This window comes from Perognathus longimembris, chromosome 1 (genome assembly GCF_023159225.1).
Source record: "Perognathus longimembris pacificus isolate PPM17 chromosome 1, ASM2315922v1, whole genome shotgun sequence".
In the NCBI taxonomy this organism is placed as follows: domain Eukaryota; kingdom Metazoa; phylum Chordata; class Mammalia; order Rodentia; family Heteromyidae; genus Perognathus; species Perognathus longimembris.
Window position 1 is genome coordinate 76,581,511 of NC_063161.1, and position 14,184 is coordinate 76,595,694.

Below are 14,184 nucleotides of genomic sequence, written 5' to 3' on the forward strand. Positions count from 1 at the left end.
AGCCACCATCACAGGGAAAGCAGCTGCACAGCTGCCAGCCAGCAAGTCCATGCCAGGGTCCTTTCCAGGAAGTGAAAGTAAAAGCACTTCACAGAAGCCTGGCTCTCTCCAAGTGCTGCAAGGTAAGGCGATCATGCAAGTGAGACGCAGAGCAATTTGAGCGGTCATTAATTTAACAAGTTTATCCCGACCTTCACAAGATGCAAAAACCACTAGCAGTAAATTACCCTGTCTGCAAATCAGATGCATGTTTCATTTAGGCACATACTTTTAAACATAGCTGTGTCTTTTCACAAGTATGAAGTACAAACGCCACAGAGCCACTCCCCCAAGCCTAACGTTCCCTCACATGTAGCAGGAATTCATTTCCACACTTGGGCTGTCTTAAAATTCTATTAAAAAAACTCTTTCAATCTCCTGACGTGGAGCCAGAGCGTTGTAAGTGCAGCTGACTTTGTGCACCAGCTCCCCGACACCCCCAGTCCACAAGGTAACTCAAACGGGATCACAGTAACTGAACAAACACATCTAATCCATGTAACAGCCAGCTAGCAAGAAATAGAATAAAGCCTTTGCTAGGAGATCAGGCTGGATTTCCTGTTCCCCAGTCTCTTTGCCTCCCTCCATGCCTCAGGCAGCCCACTTCAGGCTTACATTCTCTGGTCAGCTATCCTGGACAAATAAAGCCCCTCAGGACTTTCCTGCACAGCCCCAGGGCCACCAGAGCCCAGGCCCCAAGGCCATCTCCTCCCCTCTCCCAGGTGGTTTCTACTGCCACTCCAGCTACAACAGACTGCCCATCCTGGAACCCTCCCAATCACAGCTCTGCCCACCTTCTCTGGTTCTGCCTGGGGCTCCCTCCCTGTGGGAGTTAGGAACAGGCACAGCCCTAGTTCCCCTGGAAAGAGCCCTACCTGACACCTCCATTCCAAGTACAAAACACAGCTCCACAGACCTCTACTCCTGACTAGTGCCCCTCAAGACTGGGGAAGTAGTGCTGAGGGTGAGAGATATCAGGAGAAGATCGAGGTGCACAATGGGCATTCAGACCAACTTGCCATCTTCGTTAAGTCCAGGGCAGCTTCCCATTAATTTCAAAGTGATATCTAACTGAGAAGTGGCTGGATGTTGGTTCCTGGGTAAACCTACATTGCAACTGACTAAATAGAAACATCATGAGAAACTATGTTACATCTGTATCTGTATGTCCACCAACAATTCCACAGTAACAATTCATTACCTTTCACTTCTCACACTGGTTCCCGGTTGGATGGTTGACAGGCTAGTAGTCATTCATCCAGCCACTTTCCACAGGTAAGTCCCTGGCATTGCAAGTGAGCCAAGTGAGCCACAAAAATGACTGGCAGAAAGGGACTCCAGGCAACAACTACCCAAAGCTCCTCATGATACAAGAAGGAAAAAAGTAAAGCAGATACTTTGGCCTGATACATACACACATACACATTAGCTCTGGTGGAGAAAATCACACTGGACTTTAATCGAATCTCTGGAACCAACAGCCCATTTACAGCAAGGAGGGGAGAGGGCCATGCTAATCACTGTCAAGGGAATCCAATCTGTGAGCGACAGGGAAACAAGACAAGCAACCCTGCTCCTTTAATGAATAAACTCAGATCAAGAGATACAAGGACCACAAGAAGCCAGCTGTGGGGGCTGGGGATATAGCCTAGTGGCAAGAGTGCCTGCCTCGGATACACGAGGCCCTAGGTTCGATTCCCCAGCACCACATATACAGAAAACGGACAGAAGCGGCGCTGTGGCTCAAGTGGCAGAGTGCTAGCCTTGAGCGGGAAGAAGCCAGGGACAGTGCTCAGGCCCTGAGTCCAAGGCCCAGGACTGGCCAAAAAAAAAAAAAAGAAGCCAGCTGTGCAGGGCTCTTCCTTAGATCCTGATCCAAATAAACACCATGAAATAGAGAAGTCACGAGCCAACAGGGAACCTGAGTGCAGTGTTGGGGACCAATCTGTGGGGTGATAAGGACACTGGGGGTGGGGCTGCTTAAGGACCCTTATCTTTCAGAGCCTGATATGACACCCCGGATTCACTTTATTTTTTGTAGTCAAAGCCAAAACAGATTCAGAACTAGCTGGGTGGATCATCAGATAGTAACTATGTCTCTGGGCAATGGGAACATGGATTTCTTCCTTCCTTTTTTTTTTTTAACACGTGCTTTTGTTACTATTTATTTATTTATTTTTTGTAGTAAAGTGTTTAAAAAATTACCTGGGGCTGGGAATGTGGCTTAGTGGTAGAGTGCTTGCCTAGCATGCATGAAACCCTGGGTTCGATTCCTCAGTACCACACACACAGAAAAGGCCAGAAGTGGGGCTGTGACTCCAGTGGTACAGCGCTAGTCTTGAGCACAGAGAGGCTAGGGGACAGAGCCCAGACCCTGAGTTCAAACCCCAGGGGAGAGAGAGAGGGGGGGGAGAGAGAGAGGGGGGGGAGAGAGAGAGAGAGAGAGAGAGAGTGTGTGTGTGTGTGTGTGTGTGATCTGTGCTCATTGAAAACAGACTTGAAGTAGAAAAGACTTGGTTACTCTTAGTCCCAGAAGCTATGGCCAGGAAAGTTGGTTTCATTTCTGGAGGAACCCAGGCTTCCTACAAGAGACCTGGGGCAAGCTGCAGAAAAGGAGGAATGAGGAAGGGGTGCATGGCTCAGGCAGTAGGATGCTTGATCAGCATGTGTGGGGCCCTGGATTCAAATCCCTAATATCTCATCCAAAAAAAGGTAAGGAAGAAGAGCAAAGAAGGAGCCAAGAAAGTCTTTTTTAATTGGCCAGGCATGTTCCATTCATCTTCTGAATTAAAGAGTTCAAAGACCGATATACACATACACATGCACATGTGCACAGGTCCCACATGACCAAGAGTAGCCAGATCCCAAGAAACTAAGCCTCATTTCAAACATGGGTTCCTCCTACAGAAGCAAAAGTTCATTTAGGTGTGAATCTGTTCGTTCAACAAATGTAATGTAGTCACAGTCACCTCCAGCCAGCCTGGCACAGACAGAGTCTGCCCCAGTCAAGTGCTTGAAGTCCATAAGAAATGTGACCACTGTGGTGCTTGAGTTTGCCAGGTTCACCTGAGCACACTCCCTCCAGCCACCTGGCAGTTCTCAGAGATTCTCCCATGCAAGTACTCACCAGGCTCAACCCTGCTTAGCTTCTGAGATCAGAAAAGACCCAGCGCACTCAGGTCCTGGTGATTGTGGGCCACTGGGTCATGCACAAGGCAGTTTAAGATCAGCTCCACCGGGAGAGCGCTGGTGGCTCATGCCTGTGATCCTACCTACTCAGGAGGCTGAGATCTAAGGATTACGGTTCAAAGCCAACCTGGGCAAGAAAGTCTGTGAGACTCTTATCTCCAATTAACCACCAGAACACTGGAAGTGGTGCTGTGGCTCAAGTGGTAGAGCACTAGCCTTGAGTAAAAGACCTCAGGGACAGAGCCCAGACCCTTGAGGTCAAGCCCCATGACCAACAACAATAATAATTCCAAGCTGATTCAAGTCATAAAAAAAGTGGCGCTGTGGCTCAAGTGGTAGAGAGCTGGCCTTTAGCTAAAGAGCTCAGGGACAGCACCCAGGCCCAGAGTTCAAACCTCACTCCCCCCCACACACACAAAAAAAAAGTCATAAAAAATGCTGAAGATCTGAACTAAACAAGGCTACCAGGTGCTAATTCTAGCAGCTAGTGATCCTAGCAAGTAATGATACTAGCTACTCAGGAGGCAGAGATTACAGGGACTGTGATTCAAGGCCAGCCTGGACAAAAAGTTCAAGAGATCCAATTTGAACCAATAAAAAATTGGGTGTGGTAGTCTGAGCCTACCATCTCAGCAATGCAGAAAGCACAAATAGGAAGATGGTGGCCAAAGCTAGCCTGAGCATAAACATGGGACCCTACTGAAAAACTAACAAAAGCCAAAAGGACTGTGGGCATGAGTCAAGTGATAGGGCACCTGCCCAGCAATTGCAAGGCCCTGGATTTAAATCCCAGTACCACCAAAAAAGAAGAATTGAGTTGAAAACATAGGATGATAGTGATGGAGGGGGGAGAGGGTGTAGAATGAAAGCCACCCAGGAGAGTGATGTGTGCAAATGTTACCCATGTAGCTATCACTGGTCCTTACAGTAGGAAAGAAGGTGACTGAGGGCAGGACTGCTTTGGGAATCCGTGTGAGCAAAACCAGGCCTGCAGTTGACTAAATCCAAACATAGTTAAGTCAACAAAATCCCTTCACAACATGAGAGCTGGCAGCTTATAGTGAAGGAATCTGTAACTCAAAACGTTAAAACAGGGTGTCAGTCGGGCTCAGTGATGTACACTTATTATCCTAATACTGAAGAGACTAAGGCAGGCAGATAGTGAATTCAAGGAATAATGTGGACTACGTAGCAAGTTTGATGCCAGCTTGGCCTAAACAGCAAGACCTTGTCTCAAAATGAAACAGAGCCAAACAAAACAAAACAACAACAAACTGGATACTGAAGCCTTCGAACAGACATACAATACTGCCATTATTTATAAAGTCAATAGTGAATTTCTCATTTCAGGATGACAAATGTGTACTCATCTAACTTCCTGGCTCTGCAGTCAATGAAATTTCTTGATTGTCTTCAATGACACAGGCTAAAACATCGGGTTCTGTACATGTAGCTATGAAGGTTAGCTTCCCAAAGCAAAGAAAGCAAAACTCCTAGAACTGCTCCTTTTTGTCCCCAGGAGGGCAGATGCCACACCTCCTGCTGGTTTCCTTAGACACAGTGCTTCTCTCCTCCACAGGTGACATCTCTGGTGACAGGGCTGGCACTCCAAAGCTCAACCCCCTTAAGTTAGGACAGACAGTGAGGGGAGGCAAAGCAGTCTGCACACATCAAAAGCACCAACTCAGGGGCCAGCAAATGCCTCTCTGCCTGCGCTAACCCACTGCTCCAAAATGTTCCAACCAACTGTGCCAACTCCCTGGCTCTGTGTACACCAGTAACGTTTCTTACCTACCACACTGGGCGTTGCCTTATTCAAATGCTTGAGCACTCTGAAGGAAAAGACTCCACAGCAAAAGAAAGCTTCATTCAAGATCCAGTAAGCTGGGGGGGGAGGGGGGAGGGAGGGGGCGGGTGTGAAAACGACCCTGTGAACAGGAGCATGCAATGGGGCACATCCAAAATATTCCTTACATGAAGGTGCAGAGACAAGCTTCTGGGCATCCAGGGGAGGCAGAGTGAATGTTCACCTGTCATTTTCTCCCTGGAAGACATCAGCCCAGGAATTCATCTAACACGGAAGGGAAGGGAGTGTGGGAGAGAATGTACAGCTTATGGAAGAGAAAAGATGACCTGGGCACAGACAACTGTTTTCTTCTGAGTCCTGACTTTACAAGTGCCCGCTTTTCAGGTTTAGCAAAACAGAAGTACACCTTCCTTCTCACGCCCTAATAGGATGACTCACTGTTGGGATTGAATTTTATTCAAAGAGGTGCTCATAACAACCCTACCCAGACCTTGAGAACTGGGGACACTTACAGAAAGGAGCTTGAGGCCTAGGAGCAAAAACTCCCTGGAGTCCAGGTACTCATAAAAGCAAGTAATGAGACAATCAGACACTCTTAAACGTGAAGGCACTTGAGGAACACAAACACTAGTAAGGGTTACCAGCAATTACTGAGTAGAAAAAGAAAGTGCCACAGAGGAAGTGAGTAATTAAACAGGCTTTCTCCTGGCCTACAAACCCTGAGGTTGGGACCTCTGGGGGTGGTAAGGAGGATGGGAGAGGCAGGGCAGGGGAGTATGGGCCAGGGAGGGCAGGGAAGGGCCAGGGGAAGAGATACTGGATACTCTTTGAACACAGGCCTAGGAGCTCTGAAGCAGGTCTATACCCATAGGGTAATGCCCCTTGCAGGCCTCCTGGGGGGACATTAAGGCAGGGCACTTCCTGTCCTGGCCCCTCCCTGCTGAGTCTATACCTTCAGACTTGCCCCTAAGGCTGGACTACTAGGCAGCATGATGCTCCCATCCCCTAGATAGGAGACAGAGGTGGAGGTGGAGGCTGGTGGGAATGACCACCAAGCCCAAACCTGTGGGGCCAGGGGTATGACTCTGGGGGTCCAGGTTGGTGGGGGTCAGACTGAGGAGGTACATGGTTCAAGCCATCAGGCATGTGGGTAGGAGGAGGTGAGGGGCTCGGGCCATGAGGAGTCACACAGGAGTGCTTCTGGGGGTCCAGAAGGAGTGGCTTAGGGCATGAGAATGACCCTAGGATTTAGATCGGGAGACACTGGAGGTGACTGGGGGAAAAGGACAGGCTCAGTGAGGTTACAGTAGGAGTGATGCCAGGGTTCAGACCGAGGGGTCGGGGTGACCGGGAGGGTCCGTCCACCGGGAGCTGGGTTGACCCCAGGACTCAGGCCGCGGGGCCGGGGGTGACCACGGGGTTCAGGCTGCGGGGCCTGGGGTGGGCCCCGTGGCTCAGGGCGCGGGGCCGTGGTGACCCCGGGGGCTCAGGCCGCGGGCCCGGGACACTCACTGCTGGGGCAGCTGCAGGGCGGGCGCGCCGCGCCGCTGGAAGGCCCCGTCCACGAAGACGCCGTTCTTGCCGAGGCAGCGCAGGTAGAAGTGCGGCTCCTGGAAGCTGAGCTGCAGGTGGCGCCGCGAGATGAAGCTCGACAGCCCCATGCTCAGGTCCACCGAGCCCTGCGACGAGTTGCGGCCGATGGTGACGCTGGGCTGCCGCATGAGGAACTCGAACTCGCGGCCCTCGAGGCGCGCCAGTGCCGGCCCCGGGCTCTGCCGCACCGAGGCGGCCGCCGCGGCCACCAGCGCCGGCGCCGCGCCCGCGCCCGGAGCCGAGGCCGGAGCCGGGGCCGGAGCCGAGACCGCGGCCGGGGCCGGGGCCGGGGCCGGGGCCGGGGCCGGGGCCGGAGCCGGAGCCGGGGCCGGGGCCGGGGCCGAGGCCAGAGCCGGGACCGGGGCTGCGCCGGGGGCCGGGGCCGGGGCCGGGGCCGGGGCCGGGGCCGCGTCGGGGGCCGCGCCGGGCGGCAGCGGCGGCAGCGCGGGCGGCGGAGGCCCGGGCGGGGGCTGGGCGGGCGGCGGCGGCGGCGGCGGGGACGCGGTGGGCCCGGGCGGCGGCGGCGGCGGCGGCGCGGCGGCGGGGAAGGCGGCGGCCGCGGCCGCGGCGCACAGCACGGGGCTGCAGGGCGCCGAGCGCAGCGCCAGCAGGGCGCGGGCGCCGCTGTCCTCGCCGACTTCGGCCATGTTCGCGCAGCTCCGAGCGGCTCCGGCGGCTCCGGCGGCGGCGGCGGCGGCGGCGGCGAGGCGGCGCGGGGCGGGGCGGGGCGGGGCGCGCGCGGAAACCCGGACCGGATCCCAGCCGGAGCGGAGCGGAGCGGAGCCGGGGCCGCGGAACGGGACGGAACGGGGACGGGACCGGGACCGGGACGGGCCGCCGCCTCCCGCTGCCATCCCGAGGGATACCGGGGTTGCCGCCGCCAAGTTGTCATCCCGGATCCTTGCAGAAAGGAGCCAAGGGCCTGGGGACGCGCTCCCGCCCGCCACCCCAAAAAGTGACCCTTCTTTAGCTCCAAAATAAAGGACTCCCCGTCCTCGGTTCTCCCCACTTTTCTTTTTAATGCTTGTCCTGGGGCCTTGAACTCAGAACCTTGGCGCGGTTCCTGCGCTTTTTCCGCTCAAGGCTGGTGCTCTACCGCCTGAGCCACAGCTTTCCTTCTGGGTTTTTATTTTATTTTATATTATTGGTGGTTAATGGGAGATTAGGGTCTACCTGGGGCTGGCTTCCAGCCATGATCCTTTTGTGATTTTTTTTTTTGTGTGTGTGTGTGGTTAACTAGGGTTTGAACTTGGGGCACTGCTCTACCACTTGAGCCATGCTCCTCCTCCCCCCCCCCCCCCCAGCCATCATTTGATAATTACGGAGAGTGAGAAAGTTAAGCCCGGTTCCCCTCAGAGATAATGACATCACCACTCAAAGACACACACTGATGAATGAGCAATTGCCACCGTGGTTAAGGCTGGTCTGATTCGGCCTCTCGGGCCTCCCCCGAGGCAGGAACTTCCTTGCTTCTGGGCGGAAACAGGCATTGTTCCAACCTCTCTGTATTGAATATACGAATGCCAGCTTGAGAAGCAAGGGACACCATTCATAAGGAGCTGTCCCTAGAGAACCTACCTGATCGCCCTGAGGACAGTGCAGCTGGGCCAAGAATTTCTTCCCCCAGTGAGAGCTTGAGCTGAGTTCCAAAAGATGAGTTGGGCACTGATGGGGGAGGGCGGCAGGACAGAGATCTCATTCATCTAAGGAGTCTCATACTAAAGACTGAAGCATGGTGCCGTGGCAGTGTGGACACAAGACCACTGTGTGTGTGGAACAGTGACCAAAACAGGGGCTAGGGGTGTGATTCAAGAGGCAAGAACACCTGCTTAACAATCTTGAGGCCCCAAGTTCAAATTCCAGAACCCTCCACCACATGACTAAGTCAGTTGGGCCAGGTGAGGCTAAGGAGAGAGAGGCTGATGGAGTCCTAATACAGATCTAGATCTGCGCCCAGGAGCAGAGGAAAGCCATGGAAGGGATTGGAGCCATAGGTGGAACACACACACATCCATGTATCTGAAATCTAGTGGCTCTGGCTGTCATGGTTCCCAGCCAGGAGAGAGGTCAGAATGACTGGGAGAGTCTAGTTAGGAAGCTGTAGGAGCATGCAAGACAGAATTAAGGAGGAAGATGGAGAGAAGCCAGGGGATTCAAGAAATTTTAATCTCTAGCCAGGCGTGGTGAACATACCTGTAATTCCAGCTACTAGGGAGGTATAGGTAGGAAAATTGAAGTTCAAGGGAAATGACTACAGGGAAAAAAAAGGAGGGGGAAGGGGAATAGGATATGACCCAGGTGGTAGAACACCTGTCTAGCAAGCATGAGGTTTTGAGTTCAAACTCCAATACCCCCCCCCCCAAAAAAAAAGAAAAGTCGGGTGTCAGTGGCTCACACCTGTAATCCTAGCTACTCAGGATCTGAGATCTGAGGACTGCAGTTCAAAGCCAGCCCAGGCAGAAAAATCTCTGTGAGAATTTATCTCCAGTTAACCAGTCAAAAACTGGAAGTGGAGCTATGACTCAAAGCACTAGCACTAGCTTTGAGCAAAAGAGCTCAGCGACAATGCCCAGACCCTGAGTTCAAGCCCCACAACTCACGCAAAAAAAGAGGGAGGTGCTGTGTTTGGGTCCTATAAGTTTCTGGACCTCCAAGAGCAATGGAAAGAGAGGGGCTCATAGTAAAATGATTATTCTCTTGCCAAGAAGCGAAACAAAAAAAAAAGAAAGAAAGAAAGAAAGAAAGAAAAAGAAAAATCATACAAGCCAGATGCTGGTGGCTCATACCTGTAATCCTAACTACTCAGCAGGCTGAGATCTGAGGACTGCAGTTCAAAGCCAGCCCAGACTCATCTCTAATTAAACATCAGAAAACTGGAAGTGCAGCTGTGTATCAAAGTGGTAGAGCACTTGCCTTGAGCAAAAGAACTCAGGGACAGCATCCGGGCCTTGAGTTCAAACTTCACAACTGACAAGTAAATATAATCATACTATGAGCTTCCAGGGTCAGCTCATATGGCTTTGACAAGTCTAGACATCCAGCTTAATGTTTGCAATTGCTTTCTCCTTAATAAGACATTACATATGTTGACAACTAGAGAGGGTAAGAAAAGGGGCAATGAAGCCATTATAGCTAAGTGCAGGTGGCTCACGCCTGTAATCCTGTAATTTCAGGAGGCTAAGATCTGAGAAAATCAAGGGTCAAAAACAGCCAGGGCAGGAAAATCTGTGAGACCAATCTCCAATTAACCACCAGACCAGAAGTAGAGCTGTGGCTCAATGACAGAGTGGCAGCATTGAATGAAAAAGCTAAGCTGTGAGGCTCTGAGTTCAAGTCCCAATAATGTCACTAACACACATAAATAAAAGCCATTAAAACAATTTCACTCAGGGCTGGGGATATAGCCTAGTGGCAAGAATGCCTGCCTCGGATACACGAGGCCCTAGGTTCGATTCCCCAGCACCACATATACAGAAAACGGCCAGAAGCGGCGCTGTGGCTCAAGTGGCAGAGTGCTAGCCTTGAGCGGGAAGAAGCCAGGGACAGTGCTCAGGCCCTGAGTCCAAGGCCCAGGACTGGCCAAAAAAAAAAAAAGAAAAAAAAAATTTCACTCAATAGGCTGGGAATATGGCCTAGTGGCAAGAGTGCTTGCCTCCTATACATGAAGCCCTGGGTTCGATTCCTCAGCACCACATATATAGAAAAGGCCAAAAGTGACAAAGTGCTAGCCTTGAGCAAAAAAGAAGCCAGGGACAGTGCTCAGGCCTTGAGTTCAAGCCCCAGGACTGGCAAAAACAACACAACTCACTCCAGGGGCTGGGAATATGACTTAGTGGTAGTGTGCTTGCCTAACGTACATGAAGCCCTGAGTTAGATTCCTCTGTACCACATATACAGAAAAAGCCAGAAGTGGTGCTGTGGCTCAAGTGGTAGTGTGCTAGCCTTGAGCAAAAAGAAGCCTGGGAGAGTGCTCAGGTCCTGAGTTCAAGCCCCAGGACTAGCAAAAAAAAAACAAAACCCAAAAATAAAACCTATCTCAAAATATTAGAAATAGTGTTCTACCTCTCCTTACAGGATATACTGTCTCACAAAGTGTGTGTGTGTGTGTGTGTGTACAGAGAGAGAGATTGGGGAAGGAGAGAGAGATCATATATTAGAAGGTCTAGAGCTCTGTAAGTATTTGGTGAATGATGGGGGAATCCTGGTCATTCTTCCATCTTCTCAATGACCTCTTCCTTTTCCTGTCAGCCCAGTGGCACATCCTGCTGCCTTAGATCATTCTCAAGTCCTTCTTGCATCTTAAATATCACTTCCTGCCTGTTTCTGCATGAGCACGTTGATCATTCCAGAGAAGAACTTTACATTCTAGACTGAGCTTGGTATGGTATTCCTCTAATCCCAGATGCACAAGAAGTGAAGGTAGGGAAATCACGAACCAAGGCTACCTCAGGATAGAAGCTCTATATGGTACCTGAAAAATGGCTAAAGCAAAAAGGTTTGCAGGGGCTGGGAATATGGCCTAGTGGCAAGAGTGCTTGCCTCGTATACATGAGGCCCTGGGTTCGATTCCTCAGCACCACATATACAGAAAATGGCCAGAAGTGGCACTGTGGCTCAAGTGGCAGAGTGCTAGCCTTGAGCAAAAAGAAGCCAGGGACAGTGCTCAGGCCCTGAGTTCACGGCCTAGGACTGGCCAAAAAAAAAAAAAAAAAGTTTTGCAGCTCACGTAGCAGAGCACCCACCTAGCAAGCACAAAGCCCTGACCCTAGTACTGAGGGGAGAGGGCAGCAGAATTAATCTGGAGGTTGGGAAAGAGCTGCACTTGTATGTCACTACAAAATGCAAAAAACAAAAAAGTGTGCCTGTGTGTACATATACACCTGTGTAAGGCACAATAAACCCATGGAAACACAGTAGAGACCAGAGAGGCTAAAGATCTGAGAAAGAAGCAGGCTTGCCAGTGGCTCACACCTGTAATCCTAGCTACTCAGGAGGCTGAGCTCTGAGGATTGAGGTTCAAAACCAGCCCTAGCAGAAAAGTCTCCATGAGACTCTTATCTCCAATTAACCACTAAAAAAAAAAAAAAAAAAAAGCTGGAAGTGGCGCTGTAGTTCAAGTGGTAGAGCACTAGTCAAGCACAAAGAGGCTCAGGGACAGCGCCCAGGCTGAGTTTAAGCCCCACAACCGACAAAAAAAAGAGGCTAAAGGCGTGACTCAGGTGGTAGAACACCCAGCATCAGGCCTTGAATTCAAAACCTAATATTTCCAAAAGAAAGGTAGCTAGAAGTGGCACTGTGGCTCAAATGGTAGAGTGCTACCCACTAGCCTTGAGTGAAAAGAAGCCGGGGACAGTGCTCAGGCCCTGAATCCAAGTCCCAACACTGGCAAAAAAAAGAAGGAAGGAAGGAAGGGCAGGTGCCAGTGGCTCACACCTATAATCCTAGCTACTCAGGAGGCTGAGATCTGAGGATCACGGTTCAAAGCCAACCCAGGCAGGAAAGTCCATGAGCCTCCTGCCTCCAATTAGTCACCAGAAAACTAGAAGTAGCTCTGTGGCTCAAGTGGTATGGCACTAGTCTTGAGCTGAAGAGCTCAGGCACAATGCCCAGGCCCAGAATTCAAACCCCACAACCAACAAAAAAAAAAAAAAAAAAAAAAAAGAGGAAGGAGCAAGCAAGCAGCAAGGTGAACTTGTTTTCTCAGTTTGCTTCCAACAGGCAAACATGTTTTGCTTTCACAGCTGCCCTGTCATTTAGAACTCATACATAATTTTCAAGCACCAATTCAGGAAGAGATATGTTTGAGTTACATACCACAGGAAATGCGTTCCAACCAAAGCATGGCAGGGAATTAATCTTGACAGAATATATTCTGGCTGAGACTTATGAAGAGATAGAAGTATTGCTGCTATATGATATATGATACATGACTTCACAGGGAAAAAGAAAGGGGTGGCACTGGGACTTGAAGTCAGGGCCTGGGTGCTGTCATTTAACTCTTTTGCTCAAGGTTGGTACTCTACCACTTGAACCACAGTTCCTCTTCAAGCTTTTTTCTGGTTAACTGGAGATAAGAATCTCATAGATGTTTTCTGCCCAGGCAGAAACTCAATCTCAAAACTCAGTCTTCAGATCTCAGCCTACTGAGTTGCTGGGATTATAAGTGGGAGCCACAGCACCTGGCTCATTTGGACTATGTTTTTGTTTGCTTGTTTGTTGGTTTGTTGGTCAGTCATGGGGGCTTGAACTCAGGCCTGGGCACTGTCCCTGAGCTCTTTTTTTAAAATCAAGACTAGTGCTCTACCACTTTGAACAGTACCGCTTCTAGTTGTCTGGTGGTTAGAGATAAGAGTCTTGAGGACTCTCCTACCCTGGCTGGCTTTGAACTGTGATCCTCAAATCTCAGCCTCCTGGGTAGCTACAATTACAAGTGTGAACCACCAGCACCCAGCAGGACTAAATTTTAATGTTGCATCAACCTACGCAAAGTGGAGACTAGAAAAGGAACTATTCAGTTGATGGCTACAAGGTCCATTGGTTTTGAGCCAGCTTAAACAAAGGAAATTCATGGGCAGCCCGATGTTAGGGAGTTTGTGGAATCAGAGTCAGATACGGGTTGTGTAAAGAGCTCAGAAGCCAAGGTGACCGAGGGGATTTTAATAGCAAAATCCCAAGGCTGGCCCCTGGGCATGTGTCTCTGGAGGGAATCCACTCCAAGCTTTCCATTTCTTACATCACATTTCCTGGAGGAGAGACACTGCTTGAGTTTAGTGGAGGTTCTGGACCTGGCCAGCCCATCAGGCACCCTGTAAGTGCTGCCTGCAGGGTGCTGCCACTCCACTTGCTCTCAGCAAAGCTGGGTAGAGTCAGAGGCAGGTAAGAACAACAACTGTACAGCCTCTGTCCACCTTCATCTCGCCAGTGACCCATGCAGAGCAGGACTATCTGTTGTTTCTGTGGCTTGTTGTTGTTTACTTTTTAATATTTCGTTGGTCGTGGGGCTTGAACTCAGGACCTGGGAGCTGTCCTTGAGCTTCTTTTGCTCATGGTTAGTGCTGTACCACTTGAGCCACAACGCCACTTCCAGCTTTTTCTGAGTAGTTTATTGGGAGACGAGAGTCAGACGGCCTTTCCTGCTTGGCTGGCTTTGAACTGAGATCCTCAGACCTCAGCCTCTTGAGTAGCTAGGATGACAGGTGTGAGCTACTAGTGCCAGGCCCATCTGTTTTGTTTTCAATACTCTCAAGTTTATGCTCTTCTATTTTTGTTTGCTTGTTTTCTTATTTATGTATTTATTTTTGCTAATCCTGGGGTTTGGAACTCAGGGCCTGAGCACTGTCCCTGGCTTCTTTTTGCTCAAGGCTAGCACTCTGCCACTTGAGCCACAGTACCACTGCTGGCTGTTTTCTATATATGTGATGCTGGGGAATCGAACCCAGGATTTTATGTATACGAGGCAAGCACTCTACCACTAGGCCATATTCCCAGCCTATGTTCTTCTATTTTTATTTTCTATAATATTTTGTGTGCATGTTCCAGTACTGGAGCTTGAACTC

The 14,184-nt window shown here is 50.6% G+C and overlaps 1 protein-coding gene across 1 annotated transcript in view; it reads right to left on the reverse strand.

The window, feature by feature from the left end:
* Positions 1 to 6,933, reverse strand: part of Foxk1 (forkhead box K1) — a 51,831-nt gene extending 44,898 nt beyond the window's left edge. The window contains exon 1 of the mRNA XM_048330053.1: positions 6,548 to 6,933. Within this exon, the coding sequence (XP_048186010.1) occupies positions 6,548 to 6,756 (209 nt within the window). The 5' untranslated portion in view covers positions 6,757 to 6,933. The remainder of the gene's footprint in view (positions 1 to 6,547) is intronic.
* Positions 6,934 to 14,184: the final 7,251 nt, after the last annotated feature.